This window comes from Pan troglodytes, chromosome 1, assembly GCF_028858775.2.
Source record: "Pan troglodytes isolate AG18354 chromosome 1, NHGRI_mPanTro3-v2.0_pri, whole genome shotgun sequence".
NCBI lineage: Eukaryota > Metazoa > Chordata > Mammalia > Primates > Hominidae > Pan > Pan troglodytes.
The window spans coordinates 166165179-166179882 of NC_072398.2; the positions used below are offsets into that span (position 1 = coordinate 166165179).

General features: G+C 38.6%; 1 protein-coding gene across 7 annotated transcripts in view; it reads right to left on the reverse strand.

Moving 5' to 3' along the window:
* RAVER2 (ribonucleoprotein, PTB binding 2) overlaps positions 1-14704 on the reverse strand; it is a 90882-nt gene that overhangs the window by 7537 nt on the left and 68641 nt on the right. For 4 of the 7 annotated variants that reach the window (XR_008547821.2, XM_009459807.4, XM_009459821.5 and 1 more), the window contains one exon: positions 13772-13908. Coding sequence is in view for 3 of the 7 variants with exons in the window: in XM_009459807.4 (XP_009458082.1) it covers positions 13772-13908 (137 nt within the window). In the remaining 4 variants the exon portion in view is untranslated. Of the gene's footprint in view, positions 1-3211; positions 3367-13771; positions 13909-14704 lie in introns of all 7 variants that reach the window. The other 3 variants (XR_682955.5, XR_010153689.1, XR_010153688.1) reach the window with 1 other exon arrangement.

Here is a 14704-nt window from a genome sequence, read left to right on the forward strand (position 1 = left end):
CCATGTGATACTGGGAGAAAGGTAATCCTTCTGATACGCCCTATCAAAGATAACTAACTTCTAGTGTAAGGACTGGTGAATGGGGAATGATGATTTAAAATTTTGAAAGAAAGCTCAGTGCTCTGGGAGAAATAAATTCCTACATAAGAACCACAACCACAACCACAGCAAAACACAAAAGAGGGAAAGAATATAAAGTTAGCAAATATTTTTCCTTCTATTTTGTATTTGTAGGATCTAGACATCCATTCCTTCATAAGTGGTCTATTGCGGGCACTGGGCTTGTGTGCTATGAGGTTTACCTGGATGAATGAAACTTGGACTATGCCCTCCCATAGCTCATATCCTAGGAGGGGAAGGAAGAGGAATGCAAAACATAATTCTAAAAGGGGACTGTCACTTTGACAAAAGAGAAATAGAAGTGAAATGCTAAAGCTTTTTCCAGACAAGGAAAATGGGCGGGTGGGGGGGTGGGTTTGAAAGGTACAGGCACTGGTTTCATGGATAAGATAGCATCTGAGTTAGGATTTGGAGATGAGGTCAGATATGGACATGAGGAGATAGGTGGTGACCCTTCCAGGAGAAAGGCAGGGCCTGTGCAAAGGCAGATGGCAAAAAAGCCAGGCCTGTGATGGTAGCAGCTGGCAGGCAGAAGAGGGCAGTGGCAAATGAGGTAGAAAAATGAAGCTGGCCTCAGTCATGGAGGGCTGGAACGCCAGGCTAAGGACTGTAAACAGGACCATACCCTTGATCTTGGAATATGGCAAGATTAATAAGCAGCTCTGTAAAAAGTATGGCAATGAAGGAGACAGGCATTATTAGGTCTCACCAGGAGGCTATTGAACTTGTCCCTATTAGACACATGCATGTGAGCAAACACACAGATTATATGTGATTTAAGACTTGATTTAAAATGTAGCATGAAACTTACAGATGAGACAGAACAAAGTGGTATATTTAGAAAATCTGAAAACAATTTTGATGAGCATTTATGCTTTGAATACCAAACAAAAGGAAGACCTTTAGAGAAGCTATAATATTCTAGTTTTACATGTCTAATATTCAGGTGGAAATCAAACACACTAGTCATTTTAGAGGACTTCATCTTTAGCAGGGTCTTTTTTAGGGTTGGCTGAAACCACTCTATGAATAGTTTGCACCCAGTGGTTCCATTCTGTACTTTGGAACTACAAGTCTAATATTTCCTTATCAGAATGGGCATAACTTCAACGGAGGCCCCTCACCCTCATGCCCCTGGGCAATCCTACTATATCCCCACCCTACCCTGCCCACTGATCTCCACTCCCCTAAGTGACTATTTCAAGCCTTCTCTTTTCTCGAAGCTCCAACAATACACCCTCATCTTCACTCTCAGCTGATGCTTTGCTTTCTATTTCACCAAGAAAACAAAATCGAAAGAGAAATCTTAAGACGCACAGTGACTAACCCCTGGTCTCTTTACTTACCCTCACTTCCTTGGTGATCTCATCCAATTTCATGCAATTCACAATTATAGCGATTTACAGGAATGTGATGGTTCTCAAATATGTACCTCTAGAGGCCCATAACTCTCCCCTCACCTCCAGACTTGTATAATGAACACCAATAAAGGAACATCTTCACTTAGGGATCTTATGTCTAAAACGTACCCATAAAACTTGCTCCACCCACACAGTCTTACCCATCTCAATCAATAACAAATTCATTTTTCTAGGCCAAAACTCCTGGGGACTTGGCTCCTCTCTTACCCTCGTATACCCCACTGACTCCAGCTTCCAAAAATGTCTCCAGTCCAGCCACATATCACTGCCTCTGCTGCTTCCAGGCTTGTCCAAGTCAGCATTTTTACTTGGATTGTACCGCAGCAGCTCCCTAACTGACCCTGCTATGTTCTACATTCATTATTTAACACAGCAGCTAGGCATGTTAAACTATAAATACAGTCAATTATCCCTCTACTCAAAGCATCCCAGTGGCTTTCTATCTTAGAGTAAAAGCCAAAGTCCTTACAAGGGCCTAAAAGGTCCTAAATTGTCTGTGCCCTCTGCCTCCCCGACCCCACTGTGACATCGTCTCCTATTCTCCACTTTGCTCCCTCTTCTTCTGCCCTAAAGGTTGCTTGCTGTTCCTTTAACAGACCAAGCATGTTTCTGCCTCAGTACCTTTGCACTTGCTGTTCCCTGTCCCTGGAATGTACTTTACATAGATATTCATGTGGCATACTCCCTAAAGTTCTGTCTTTGCCCAAGAATCAGTTTTACTATGAACCCTTCCTTGACCATGTATTTAAACTCCAAGACTTCCCAGACACTCTTTAGCCTCCACCTTATTTTCTCTGCAGCGATCACTATTCCTTTTACTAATTTTTTCCCCTAAATGTAAGTTCCATTCTTATAAGGATTTGATGTTTTGTTCATTGCCATATCCCTAGTGCCTAGAACAGTCCTGTCATATAGTAGACATTCAGTATATACTGGTTGAATGAGTAAATGAATACCTTTCAAAAAATATTTTCTAAGCATCCATTCCCAGTTCCTTCAGCAAATAGTCATGGGCCATGGTCTCTGACACTCTGACACGGAAAAACTGGACACCGTAATCTACTAGAGCCTACCAAAGCAAAGGTTAATGTGCTTCTCGCTTTGGGCACCTGCCCTCTCGTTAGAATTTCAAATTAGTTGGCTCTCTTAAATGTTGCTCACCAATCCAATCTTTTGCACACAACTACTATGAAACCCATTCTCTATGCAGTCGCTATTTTATTCTTGGATTTTAAAAAGTTAATTTTCTTTTATTAAAGCAAATCTTTTTATTTTCATGTAAATGTAGACTTTCTTTTATCCCATTGATTTCCAAGTGAATGTAGAAACAGAATGTCACAATATCATTTGTTGACTGCCAGTTTAATACAATGTATCTTAAGCTCAATTTTTAAGCTCATGTCAATAATTGAACTGGTGGCTAGTTTTCAAAGCCATCGTAAGAATTGGGGAAAGGGGAATCTTGACTATCCCTCAGAAGATTCCTTTGGGATATGTTAATGTCAACAGTGAATTCCATTAGGCTCATCTGCTATCAGCCCAATTAAAGATATTTATTATTGTTGTTCTTCTGAAAAGAATATAAGCATCTAGCAGGTAGCCCTTTAAATACAAAATGAAATTTGTTTTCAGAAAATTCTGCCTCAAGGACTCCTCAGTCTCACCCTTACCTTCAGCCCCACTTCACCTTTTCTAAGTCTTGTCTCTTCAGTGGAGTCAGGTATACGGAGAACCAAAATGGGATTGCACTAGTTCTCCTGAGATCTGAATCAAGCCCCTAATGTCCCTTTCTTACAGCTTCAAGTCCAGCTTTTAGATTTCAGACCTACAGAAACATGAATTAATTTTATTATTTCTGCATTAAACATTTTTAAATTTTTATTTAAAAATATAACTTTCTCCCATTGTTAAAAATGTTTCAAAATCAATATGCTTCATTCTGTGACATTAATGATATAATAAAATGTCTCTGATATATATACATAACAAATGTTTCCAATGTTCATATTCATATTTGCCTCTCAGCTACTTGTCTTTTTCTTCATATGAGTAATGGTTAAGTCCTAACTTTGGATTTAACGATTCATCCCCAAAAAGGTATTGCACAGCACTAATTTTTTTTTTTTTTTTTTTGGGAGACAGGGTCTCGCTCTGTTGCCCAGGTTGGAGTGCAATGGCGGGATCTCGGCTCACTAAAGCCTCTGCCTCCCGGGCTCAAGCGATTCTCCTGCCTCAGCCTCCTGAGTATTTGGGATTACAAGCGTGCACCACCACACCCGGCTAATTTTTTGTATTTTCTGTAGAGACGGGGTTTCGCCCTGTTGGCCAAGCTGGTCTTGAATTCTTGACCTCAGGTGATCCACCCACCTCAGCCTCCCAAAGTGCTAGGATTATAAGCATGAGCCACCCCGCCCAGCCGAAATACATTTCAACAGCTTGCTGTCCTTACTTCCAGTTTTTAACCAAAATCACTTTTTAAAAGTACTTTCCAAGTTATTGTCTAGGGTTAATATATAGATAACCTGTGCTCCCATAATTGTTGTTTAAAGTAGGCTTATGTTTTAAAACATATTTTGTATGGTAGGTGTTTGTCACACGATTCGGATCTATCACGGTCCATACAAAAATCCACACAGCATTCATTACATAACACAATGTACTTTTTGGCAAGTCTGTCTGCATTATTTGACCACTGGGTGGCAGCATTAGGCTCCATATGAAAGGACCAAGCATTCATTTTCCAGGTCTTTTGTTCATTATTCTTTCCTCTTCCCCTCATCACATCATCTCATCATATATTCTGTGGTTGATTCCCTGGAACAGGCAGTCAGCCTCCTGGCAGGGGAGATCCCTGGAATCAGGGTAACACAAGAACACACCGTGCAAGTAGATAACACTGCTGTGCTGCATGCTGGACAACTGCCACATATGGCAAGTGTTAAATGAAAAACAAAAATCAGGCTGGGCGCGGTGCCACATGCCTATAATCCTAGCACTTTGGAAGACCAAGGCAGGCAGATCACTTGAGGTCAGGAGTTCAAGACCAGCCTGGTCAATGTGGTGAAACCCTGTCTCTACTAAATATACAAAAATTAGCTGGGCATGGTGGTGGGTGCCTGTAATCCGAGCTACTCAGGACGCTGAGGCAGGAGAATCACTTGAACCCAGGAGGTGGAGGTTGCAGTGAGCTGAGATTGCATCACTGCCCTCCAGCCTGGATGACAGAGCAAGACGCTGTCTCAAAAAAAAAAAAAAAAAAAAAAAAAAAAAAATCACAACTTACACAGTCATATCAAACAGCTGAAAAACCTCTTACATTTTTCTTTACATTATTGGGACTATGTCAAACTGGAAAGGTGCTTAAGATATATTTTTACCTATTTTAATTAAGAAGGGAAGGGTGAAATGTTTTGTCTTTGACTGATTATAATTAGATGTTAGATTTAGGTGTTTAATAGACATTTAATAAATGGGCTCAAAAGCTTCTCTTTTAAGGTAGACTTCTCCCAACCATTTGACATAGAAGGACCTCAGAATCTGAAATTTCAAACTCAATTTGTACATTCATATTGACAGGATTACATAGCTGACTATAATGCTATTAATAACTGCTAGAGTGTATACTACAAATTTTTAAATAATTTATTTCTGATTTAAGTTTTCCCAATCATAGTTCAAATATTCAAGACATGCAGTTTTTGAGAAAATTCACAGCTCAATGGCAATTCTAATTAATTATTACAACTGACTAGAGAAATGGAAGGGGTAGTCCATTTAAAACTGATTTCTAATTAGACCTAGATCTTGAAAAACTGATCTGATCTGTTTGCTCATAACTAACTACTTTTAGGATCTCTAAAACACTAAATGAAAATGCTATTCTCTGTTTAGTACAGTTGAAGCTTATTTTCTAAAGAGTCCAAAATTTGTTGATTCACAAGGTTCACCAACTTACGAACAACTATCACCACAATTGAATTCTAGAGTATTTTTATCACTCTCCCCTCCCCAAAAAAATCCTGTTAATCATACTCCCCAACTCCTCCTTCCTCCAGCCCCAAATAACCACTATCTACTTACATTCTCTATGGATTTGCCTATTCTGGATATTTCATATAAATGGAATATCATATGTGGACTTTTTGTCTGGCTTATTTCATTTAGCATAATGTTCCCAAGGTTCACCAATGTTGTAGCATGGATCAGTACTCCATTCCTTTCTAGTGAATAATATTCCATCACGTGGATATTACCACATTTTGTTTATTCATTCATCACTAGATGGACATTTGGGTTGTTTTCCTTTTTGGCTATTATGAATAATGCTGCTGTGCCAATGCATGTACACATTTGTGTACAGACACAAGTTTTCAATTCTCTTGGATACACCTAGGAGTCAAATCCTGGGGCCATCTGGTAATTCTATGTTTAACATTTGACGAACTGCCACACTCTTCCAAAGCAGCTGCGCCCTTTTACATCCCACCAACCCCCAGCACTGTATGAGGATTCCCATTTCTCCACATCCTTGCCTACATTGCTATGGTTCATTTTTCTTTATTCTCTTTTCTTTCAGTTTCTCAGACTGGATAATTTCAATTGACCTACATTCTAAGTTTGTTGATTCTTCTGCCTGCACAAATCTACTGCTGTGCTGTAGTAAATTTTTCATTTGTTATCATACTTTCCAAATCAAGAATTTATATTTGATTTTTAAAAATAATTTCTCTTTATTGATATTCTCTAAGTGATGAGATGTTGTTCTCGTACTTTGTTTGTTTGTTTTTGAGACGGAGTCTTGCTCTGTCGCCCGGGCTGGAGTGCAGTGGCGCAATCTTGGCTCACTGCAAGCTCTGCCTCCCGGGTTCACGCCATTCTCCTGCCTCAGCCTCCCGAGTAGCTGGGACTACAGGCGCCCACCACCACACCCAGCTAATTTTTTGTATTTTTAGTAGAGACGGGGTCTCACTGTTGTTAGCCAGGATGGTCTCGATCTCCTGACCTCATGATCCGCCCGCCATGGCCTCCCAAAGTGCTGGGATTACAGGCGTGAGCCACCGTGCCTGGCCTCTCATACTTTTTAAAAGTTCCTGAGACATGGCTCCCTTTAATTCAAATTGTTGTCTAGTAAGTCCAGTGTTTACACTTCCTTATGGACAGTTTCTATTAATTACTTTCCCTTTGTGTATGGGCCATACTTTGTCGTAAAATCTTTGTGCGTTCCTGTGTCCAGGATGGTATTGCCTAGGTTGTCTTCCAGGGTTTTTATAATTTTGTGTTTTACATTTAAGTCTTTAATCCATCTTGAGTTGATTTTTGTATATGGTGTAAGGAAGAGGTCTGACTTTAATCTTCTGCATATGGCTAGCCAGTTATCCCCGCACCTTTTATTGAATAGGGAGTCTTTACCCCATTGCTTTTGTCAACTTTGTCGAAGACCAGATGGTTGCAGATGTCCAGCCTTATTTCTGGGCTCTCTATTCTGTTCCATTGGTCTATGTGCCTGTTCCAACAGAGTTTCAACAAGGTGTGAATATATATTTCTACTGCTTCTATTCAACATTTTACTGGTGGTTTTAGTGCAATATGGTTCCTTGGACATAGGAACGGGCAAAGATTTCATGACAAGACACCAGAAGCAATTGCAGGAAGAACAAAAATTGACAAGTGGAATCTAATTAAGAGCCTCTGCAAGCAAAAGAAACTATCAACAGAGTAAACAGACAATCTACAGAATGGGAGAAAATTTTTGCAAACTATGCATCTGACAAAGGGCTAATATCCAGCACTTACAAGGAACTTAAATTTACAAGAAAAAAACAACCCCATTAAAGTGGGCAAAGGACATGAACAGACACTTCTCAAAAGAAGACATACTATGTGGCCAACAAGTATATGAAAAAAAGCTCAATATCACTGAATATTAGAGAAATGCAAATCAAAACCACAATGAGATACCATCTCACACCAATCAGAATTGGCCATTATTAAAATGTCAAAAAACAGCAGATGCTGGCGAGGTTGTGGAGAAAAGGGAACACTAATACATTGTTGGTGGGAGTGTAAATTAGTTCAACCATTGTGGCAAGTAGTGTAGCAACACCTCAAAGAGCTAAAAACAGAATTACCATTAGACCTAGCAATCCCATTACTGGGTATATACCCAGAGGAATATAAATTATTCTATCATAAATACACATGCACACAAATGTTCACTGCAGCACTATCCACAATAGCAAAGACATAGAATCAACCTAAATGCCCATCAATGACAGACTGGATATGTGGTACCTATACACTATGGAACACTATGCAGCCATAAAAAAGAACGAGCTCATGTCTTTTGTGGGAACATGGATAGAGCTGGAAGCTTTTATCCTTAGGAAACTAATGCAGGAACAGAAAACCAAATACCGCGTGTTCTCACTTGTAAGTGGGAGCTAAATGACAAGAACTTATGAACACACAGAATGAAACAACGGACTCTGCTGTCTACATGAGGGTGGAGGGTGGGAGGAGGGAGAGCAGCAGAAAAGATAACTATTGGGTACTGCACTTAATACCTCGGTGATGAAATAATATGTACAAAAAAACCCTGTGACGTGTTTACTTATGTAATAAACCTTCACGTGTACCCCCAAACCTAAAATTAAAAATGTTTAAATATTAAAAAAGAAAATCTGTTATAAATGGAGCATGCAGTCTATTTTCATTTGATATAATTATTACTACTGTTCAATTTAGGTTTACCATTCGGATATTTGTTTTTTATTAGACCTAGTTGTTTTTGTTTTTCCCGGCATATTTTGGCTTAATCAAATGTTTTCATAATTTCATTGTAATTAAACTATTCATGTTTTAGCTACATCTCTTTGTATAATTTTTTAATGGTTGCTGTATGGATTACAATATGCGTTCCACAACTTATCACAACCTACTTAGAGTTACTTTTGATGTACTTCATCTAAAATATTATAACCCCAAAACCATAATTTCATTTACCTTATTGTCCTTTACACTATTGCTATCAAATATACTATATCTATATACATTATAAACCCTATGTTACAATTTTTGCTTTTAAATAAATTAAGAGAAAATATATAGTCTTTTTTAGTCACCTGCATGTTTACTGTTGGCTTAACACAGTGGTTCTCAATGGTGTGTGTGTTGGCGGGGGCAATCTAGGGGTTAGAGGACAAGGATGTTGCCAAATCTCCTACAATCAAAGAATAGCCGTTCCCACTTAAGAGAGAATTATTCAGCCCCAAACATTAATAGTACCAAGATTGAGAAACCTGTCTTAAGACAACGTGCATTGTTTTTATCTGGGTGCTCTCAAGATTATCTCTTTACAACTATAGTTTTCAGCATACTAATTATAACGTGCCTAGGTAAAAATTTCCTTTTATTTATCCTGCTTTGCAGGAGGGCCTCCGAGCCTGTTAGATCTGTAAGTTTTTTGAAGCAAATTTGGAAAATGTTTGACCATTATTTTTTCAAACAATGTGTGCCCCCATTATCTTTCTCTTCTTCTCCCAGGACTCCATTTACATGCATTTTAGACTGCTTGATATTTTCCCTCAGGTCTCTGAGGATATGTTCACCGGGCTTTTAAAAATCTCTTTTCTTTGTGTTCTTCAGATTGAGTTGTCTTCATGTTAACCGAACCTTTTTTTTTCTGGCCTCTCCAATCTTCTGCTATGCCCATCTAGTGTATTTATTTCAGATACTATAGTTTTCAGTTCCAAAATTGTTATTTTTTAGTTTATATCTCTTGGCAGAGATTCCATACCTGTTCATTATTACTTTATTTTCTTTTAAGTTCCTAAACATATTTATAATAGCTGTTTTATGGTTATTGTCTACAAGACCAACATCTGGGTCACCTTGGGGTCGTTTCTACTTTTCCTCTTGATTGTGGGTCACATTTTCTTGCTTCTTCAACTATCTAGTAATTTTGTTCTACTGGACATATTGATTACTATAATATATTGTAGAGCCTACAGATTCTATTATCTTCCTCTGATGAGTGTTGATTTTTGTTCTAGAAGGAGTTAACTTTGCTGAACTCAAATTCCAAACTCTGTCTCCTCTGTGCTGGAGAGGAGTTGAATCTCTTCTCAGTTCTTTCAGCCTTTCAGCTGTTTTCTACCAGGTCCCTTGGAGTTTTCCTCATACAAACACAGTTTAGGGGCCAGCCAACAGTATTTGGGTTAAGTTTACACATAGATTTTGAGACTCCTTCCTATGCAACCCCCTCTTTTCCACGATTTCCCCCCTTCACTTAACAGCCTTGCTAACAGTCCTGAACTCTGTCCTCTGACTCCTCAAGCTAGTGAGACTGCAGCTTTCTCCATCTAGGGAGTGGTATTAGGCAAAAAGCTACAGAAACACAAATACCATACAGTGATGTTTTCCTGTTTCAAGGAATAATTCTCCCATTTCTGCCTGCTTTTGGTCATTCATTCTCTAGTGCTTTCAAGTAGTTGGTTTTCATTCATATTTAGTCCAGTTTTGTTTTGTTGTTCTTTTGAGACGGAGTCTCACTCTGTCGCCCAGGCTGGAGTGCAGTGGTGCAATCTCGGCTCACTGCAACCTCCACCTCCTGGGTTCACGCCATTCTCCTGCCTCAGCCTCCCAAGCAGCTGGGACTACAGGCGCCCACCACCACGCCCGGCTAATTTTTTGTATTTTTAGTGGAGATGGGGTTTCACCATGTTAGCCAGGATGGTCTCGATCTCCTGACCTTGTGATCTGCCCATCTTTGCTTCCCAAAGTGCTGGGATTACAGGTGTGAGCCACCGCGCCCAGCCTAGTCCAGTTTTAATAATGGTTATCTGTAGGGAGATAGTATGATACAAGCAACAACATCAATACTGGGAATGCCAATTAGGTTTTTAAATCTGATAGTTTTATTGGAGATAAAGATTATTTTGTCCCTCTATGCCTTGACATATTCATCTCTCCTAATCCATAAGCAGAGCAGCCTACACAGTTTCTCTGAGATATTACTTCCATGCCTGAAGAAACTTCTCAATGGTATAAATAATGTGGCCTTTGGAATCAAGAAATCACTTACCAACTGTATGAACTTGGAGAGATTATTTATCCCTTCTCCATTTGTATAATGAAGGTGATCATTTAAATCTCACAAGGTTTTTTTTAAATTATACTTTAAGTTCTAGGGTACATGTGCACAACGTGCAGGTTTGTTACATAGGTATACATGTGCCATGTTGGTGTGCTGCACCCATTATCTCGTCATTTACATTAGGTGTATCTCCTAATGCTATCCCTGCCCCTTCCCCCACCCCACGACAGGCCCCAGTGTGTGACGTTCCCCTTCCTGTGTCCAAGTGTTCTCATTGTTCAATTCTCACCTATGAGTCAGAACATGTGGTGTTTGGTTTTCTGTCCTTCTGATAGTTTGCTCAGAATGATGGTTTCCGGCTTCGTCCATGTCCCTATAAAGGACATGAGCTCATCCTTTTTTATGGCTGCATAGTATTCCATGGTGTATATGTGCTGCATTTTCTTAATCCAGTCCATCACTGATGGACGTTTGGGTTGGTTCCAAGTCTTTGCTATTGTGAATAGTGCCTCTATAAACATACATGTGCATGTGTCTTTATAGCAGCATGATTTATAATTCTTTGGGTATATACCCAGTAATGGGATGGCTGGGTCAAATGGTATTTCTAGTTCTAGATCCCTGAGGAATCGCCACACCAACTTCCACAACGGTTGAACTAATTTACAGTCCCACCAACACTATAAAAATGTTCCTATTTCACCACATCCTCTCCAGCACCTGTTGTTTCCTGACTTTTTAATGATTGCCATTCTAACTGGTGTGAGATGGTATCTCATTATGGTTTTGATTTGCATTTCTCTGACGGCCAGTGATGATGAGCATTTTTTCATGTGTCTGTTGGCTGCAGAAATGTCTTCTTTTGAGAAGTGTCTGTTCATATCTTTTGCCCACTTTTTGATGGGGTTGTTTGTTTTCTGCTGGTAAATTTGTTTGAGTTCTTTGTAGATTCTGGGTATTAGCCCTTTGTCAGATGAGTAGATTGCAAAAATTTTCTCCCTTCTGTAGGTTGCCTGTTCACTCTGATGGTAGTTTCTTTTGCTGTGCAGAAGCTCTTTAGTTTAATTAGATCCCATTTGTCAATTTTGGCTTTTGTTGCCATTGGTTTTGGTGTTTTAGACATGAAGTCCTTGCCCATGCCTATGTGCTGAATGGTATTGCCTAGGTTTTCTTCTAGGGTTTTTATGGTTTTAGGTCTAACATCTAAGTCTTTAATCCATCTTGAATTGATTTTTGTATAAGGTGTAAGGAAGGGATCCAGTTTCAGCTTTCTACATATGGCTAGCCAGTTTACTAAATCTCACAGGGTTTTTAGAAATAGTAATCACTTATGTCACAAAGCATATAGCAAGTGTTAAAAAGAAAACAAACACTTTTGGTTCCTTTCCCTTAGACCTCTTCCTTCATCCCAGCAGTGGAAATAGTAAAAGGAATTCCTAATACACGACCACCTTTTTCTATAATGGTTACTTTAGTATTCCATTAGTTTAATTCCATGTACTTTAATGTTCCATTAGTAACATTTAATTAAGTTTATAAGGAAGAAAGAACACGAGAGAGAGAACAAATCCCATTTTATGAACAAGCGTGCGCTAGAAGCAGGGACTGTCAAAGGAGACACTGAACAGTGCAGGGAGGATTCATTTCCCCACCATATCTCTGGGCAAGCAAGTGTGGAGGCAGAAGACATACAGTAATGCAAAAGGCATCATTATCACAGAATTTCTCCATGTGTGAGTGAGAAAGTCTTTCTATGGATATAAGTATACAATAAATTACAGTAATCTAATAAGCAAAAATGCTAAGAAAAAGGCAAATTTAAAAAGAAATAAAAGTTCAAAAAATTTTTAAAGCTTAAATATGTATTTAATGAATTTTTAAAAAATTTATTGTGCTTCTCCTGTTTATAAAAAGTTTGTTTCTTGAAAAGAAACAAATTGGAATTGTACAGGACTATATCTTGTAAATTTTACAATTAATGTCTTTATCTAAGTCATTACTTCAAATGTTATCTAATAAAGGACTGAAGATGACTCTTATGAATCAATATAAGAGAATGCCTTCAGACTGCAGCAATTTGTGATCACTGTTCTCTAAATATAGATATACTGTCACCTAATTACATCATCTACCCAACCCATATTTTTCCGTCTTGTCCCAGGTATATAAGAGATGGCAAATATTTCACTAATATCCAGCTGCACCATTTTTACAGAACTTGGGCTGTTTCTAGTACTCTTATAATCGGGTGTCAATTGTTCTAAGTGGTTTTCTTTTCTAAGTTTATTAGGGATGGGTCAGGCAAACACAAAGCTGCTCCAAGGAAATCAAAGTGGAGACAAGACTCCAACGAACAGGATAGATCTGAGAAGAAGCTGGCTGTTCTAGGAAAGTAAGAGTCAGACTGATAATTATAAGACTCTTGTGGACTCTTATGATTCCATAATCACACAGGGCTAACATGATATATATTCAGCTTACACCGCTAAGAGTAAGCTGAAGAAGGGCCAAAGCAAAACTGAAATATTTAAGTAATGACACAGGACATCTTATGAACATAATATTTTTATGTTATTGATTGACTGGTTTAGAAGTTAGCACAGTAGTGTCTATAAATATGATCATCTTTCTACATCTACAATCAGTGGAGAAGAACAGAGGCATTCCCTTGGGTTTCTTAGGTCTACACTAGTGCAAACCAGAGGTTAGCAGCATTTTTCTATAAAGAACCAGATAGTAAATATTTAGTCTTGCAGGCCACATAGTCTCTGTTGTCATCACTCAACTCTTTTATTAAAGCATGACAGCACCATAGACAATATGTTAATGAATGGACATGGCTGTATTACAATACAAATATATTTACAAAACCAGGTGGTGGACTAGATTTGTTCTATGGGCTGTAGTTTGCCAACCACTAGGTAAACAGTGAGAGGTAAATATCTAGTGCAAAATGATACTAAATAATGTCTTGAACACATTCCCAAATTTCAAATGATGAGTAAGAAATACATAGATCAGTGCAATTTGATTTGCCTATGTTAATAATATAGAAATCACAATTTCATATTCAGTGAACTCAATATATAATTGAACCAATTTTTCTGAGTATCATCAGAACCTGGGAATTATTTACCTGTGCATAATCACCAAAAGGTGGAGAATAAGCAATGCACTTTTCCAATGCGTGTTGTGATTCATTTCCCTGAGAGATTGCATCCAGAATGCTGCTTGCAATTCCAGTCTTATGAAGAGTGGTTTTACTTGCAGGGGCTAAAGGCAGAATCAACAAGTTTATTTTATTTAGGTTATTTTATATTTTATTTAGGTTATTTTAAATAAATTATTTTATTATAAGTTATATTATAAACAAATTATATTTTATTATAAATTATAAATTCTAACTCAGCACATTATCAAATAGAACAAAATTTTAGTTTGCCAATATATAACTAAATAATTTTCCCCTGAGAAGTATATAATACTGTCTTATTCATTTGGAACAACTTAAAATGGACACCTGTCCCATGGATAAATAATTTTGGTGGAAAGGTTCAAAAACATATATGTCTGGCTGAGCACGGTTGCTCATGCCTGTAATTCCAGCACTTTGAGAGGCCAAGGTGGGAGGATCACTTGAGCCCAGGAGTTCGAGATTGGCTTAGGTGACATGGTGAAACCCCATCTCTATAAAAATACTAAAAATATAAAAATTTGCCAGGAATGGTGGTGCATGACTGTAATCCCAGCTACTTGGGAGGCTGAGACATAAGAATTGCTTGAACCCAGGAAGTGGAGGTTGCAGTGAGCCGAGATGATGCCACTGCACTCCAGACTGGGTGACAGAGCAAGACTCTGTCTCACAAACACACACAAAATTAGCTGGGCATGGTGGCACATGCCTGTAGTCCCACCTACTCGGGAGGCTGAGTTAGGAGGATCACTTGAGCCCAGGAGGTGTAGGCTGCAGTAGCCAAGATCACACCACAGCACTCCAGCCTGGGTGACAGAGGGAGACCTTGTCTCAAAAAAACAAAACGTGTGTGTGTGTGTGTGTGTGTGTGTGTGT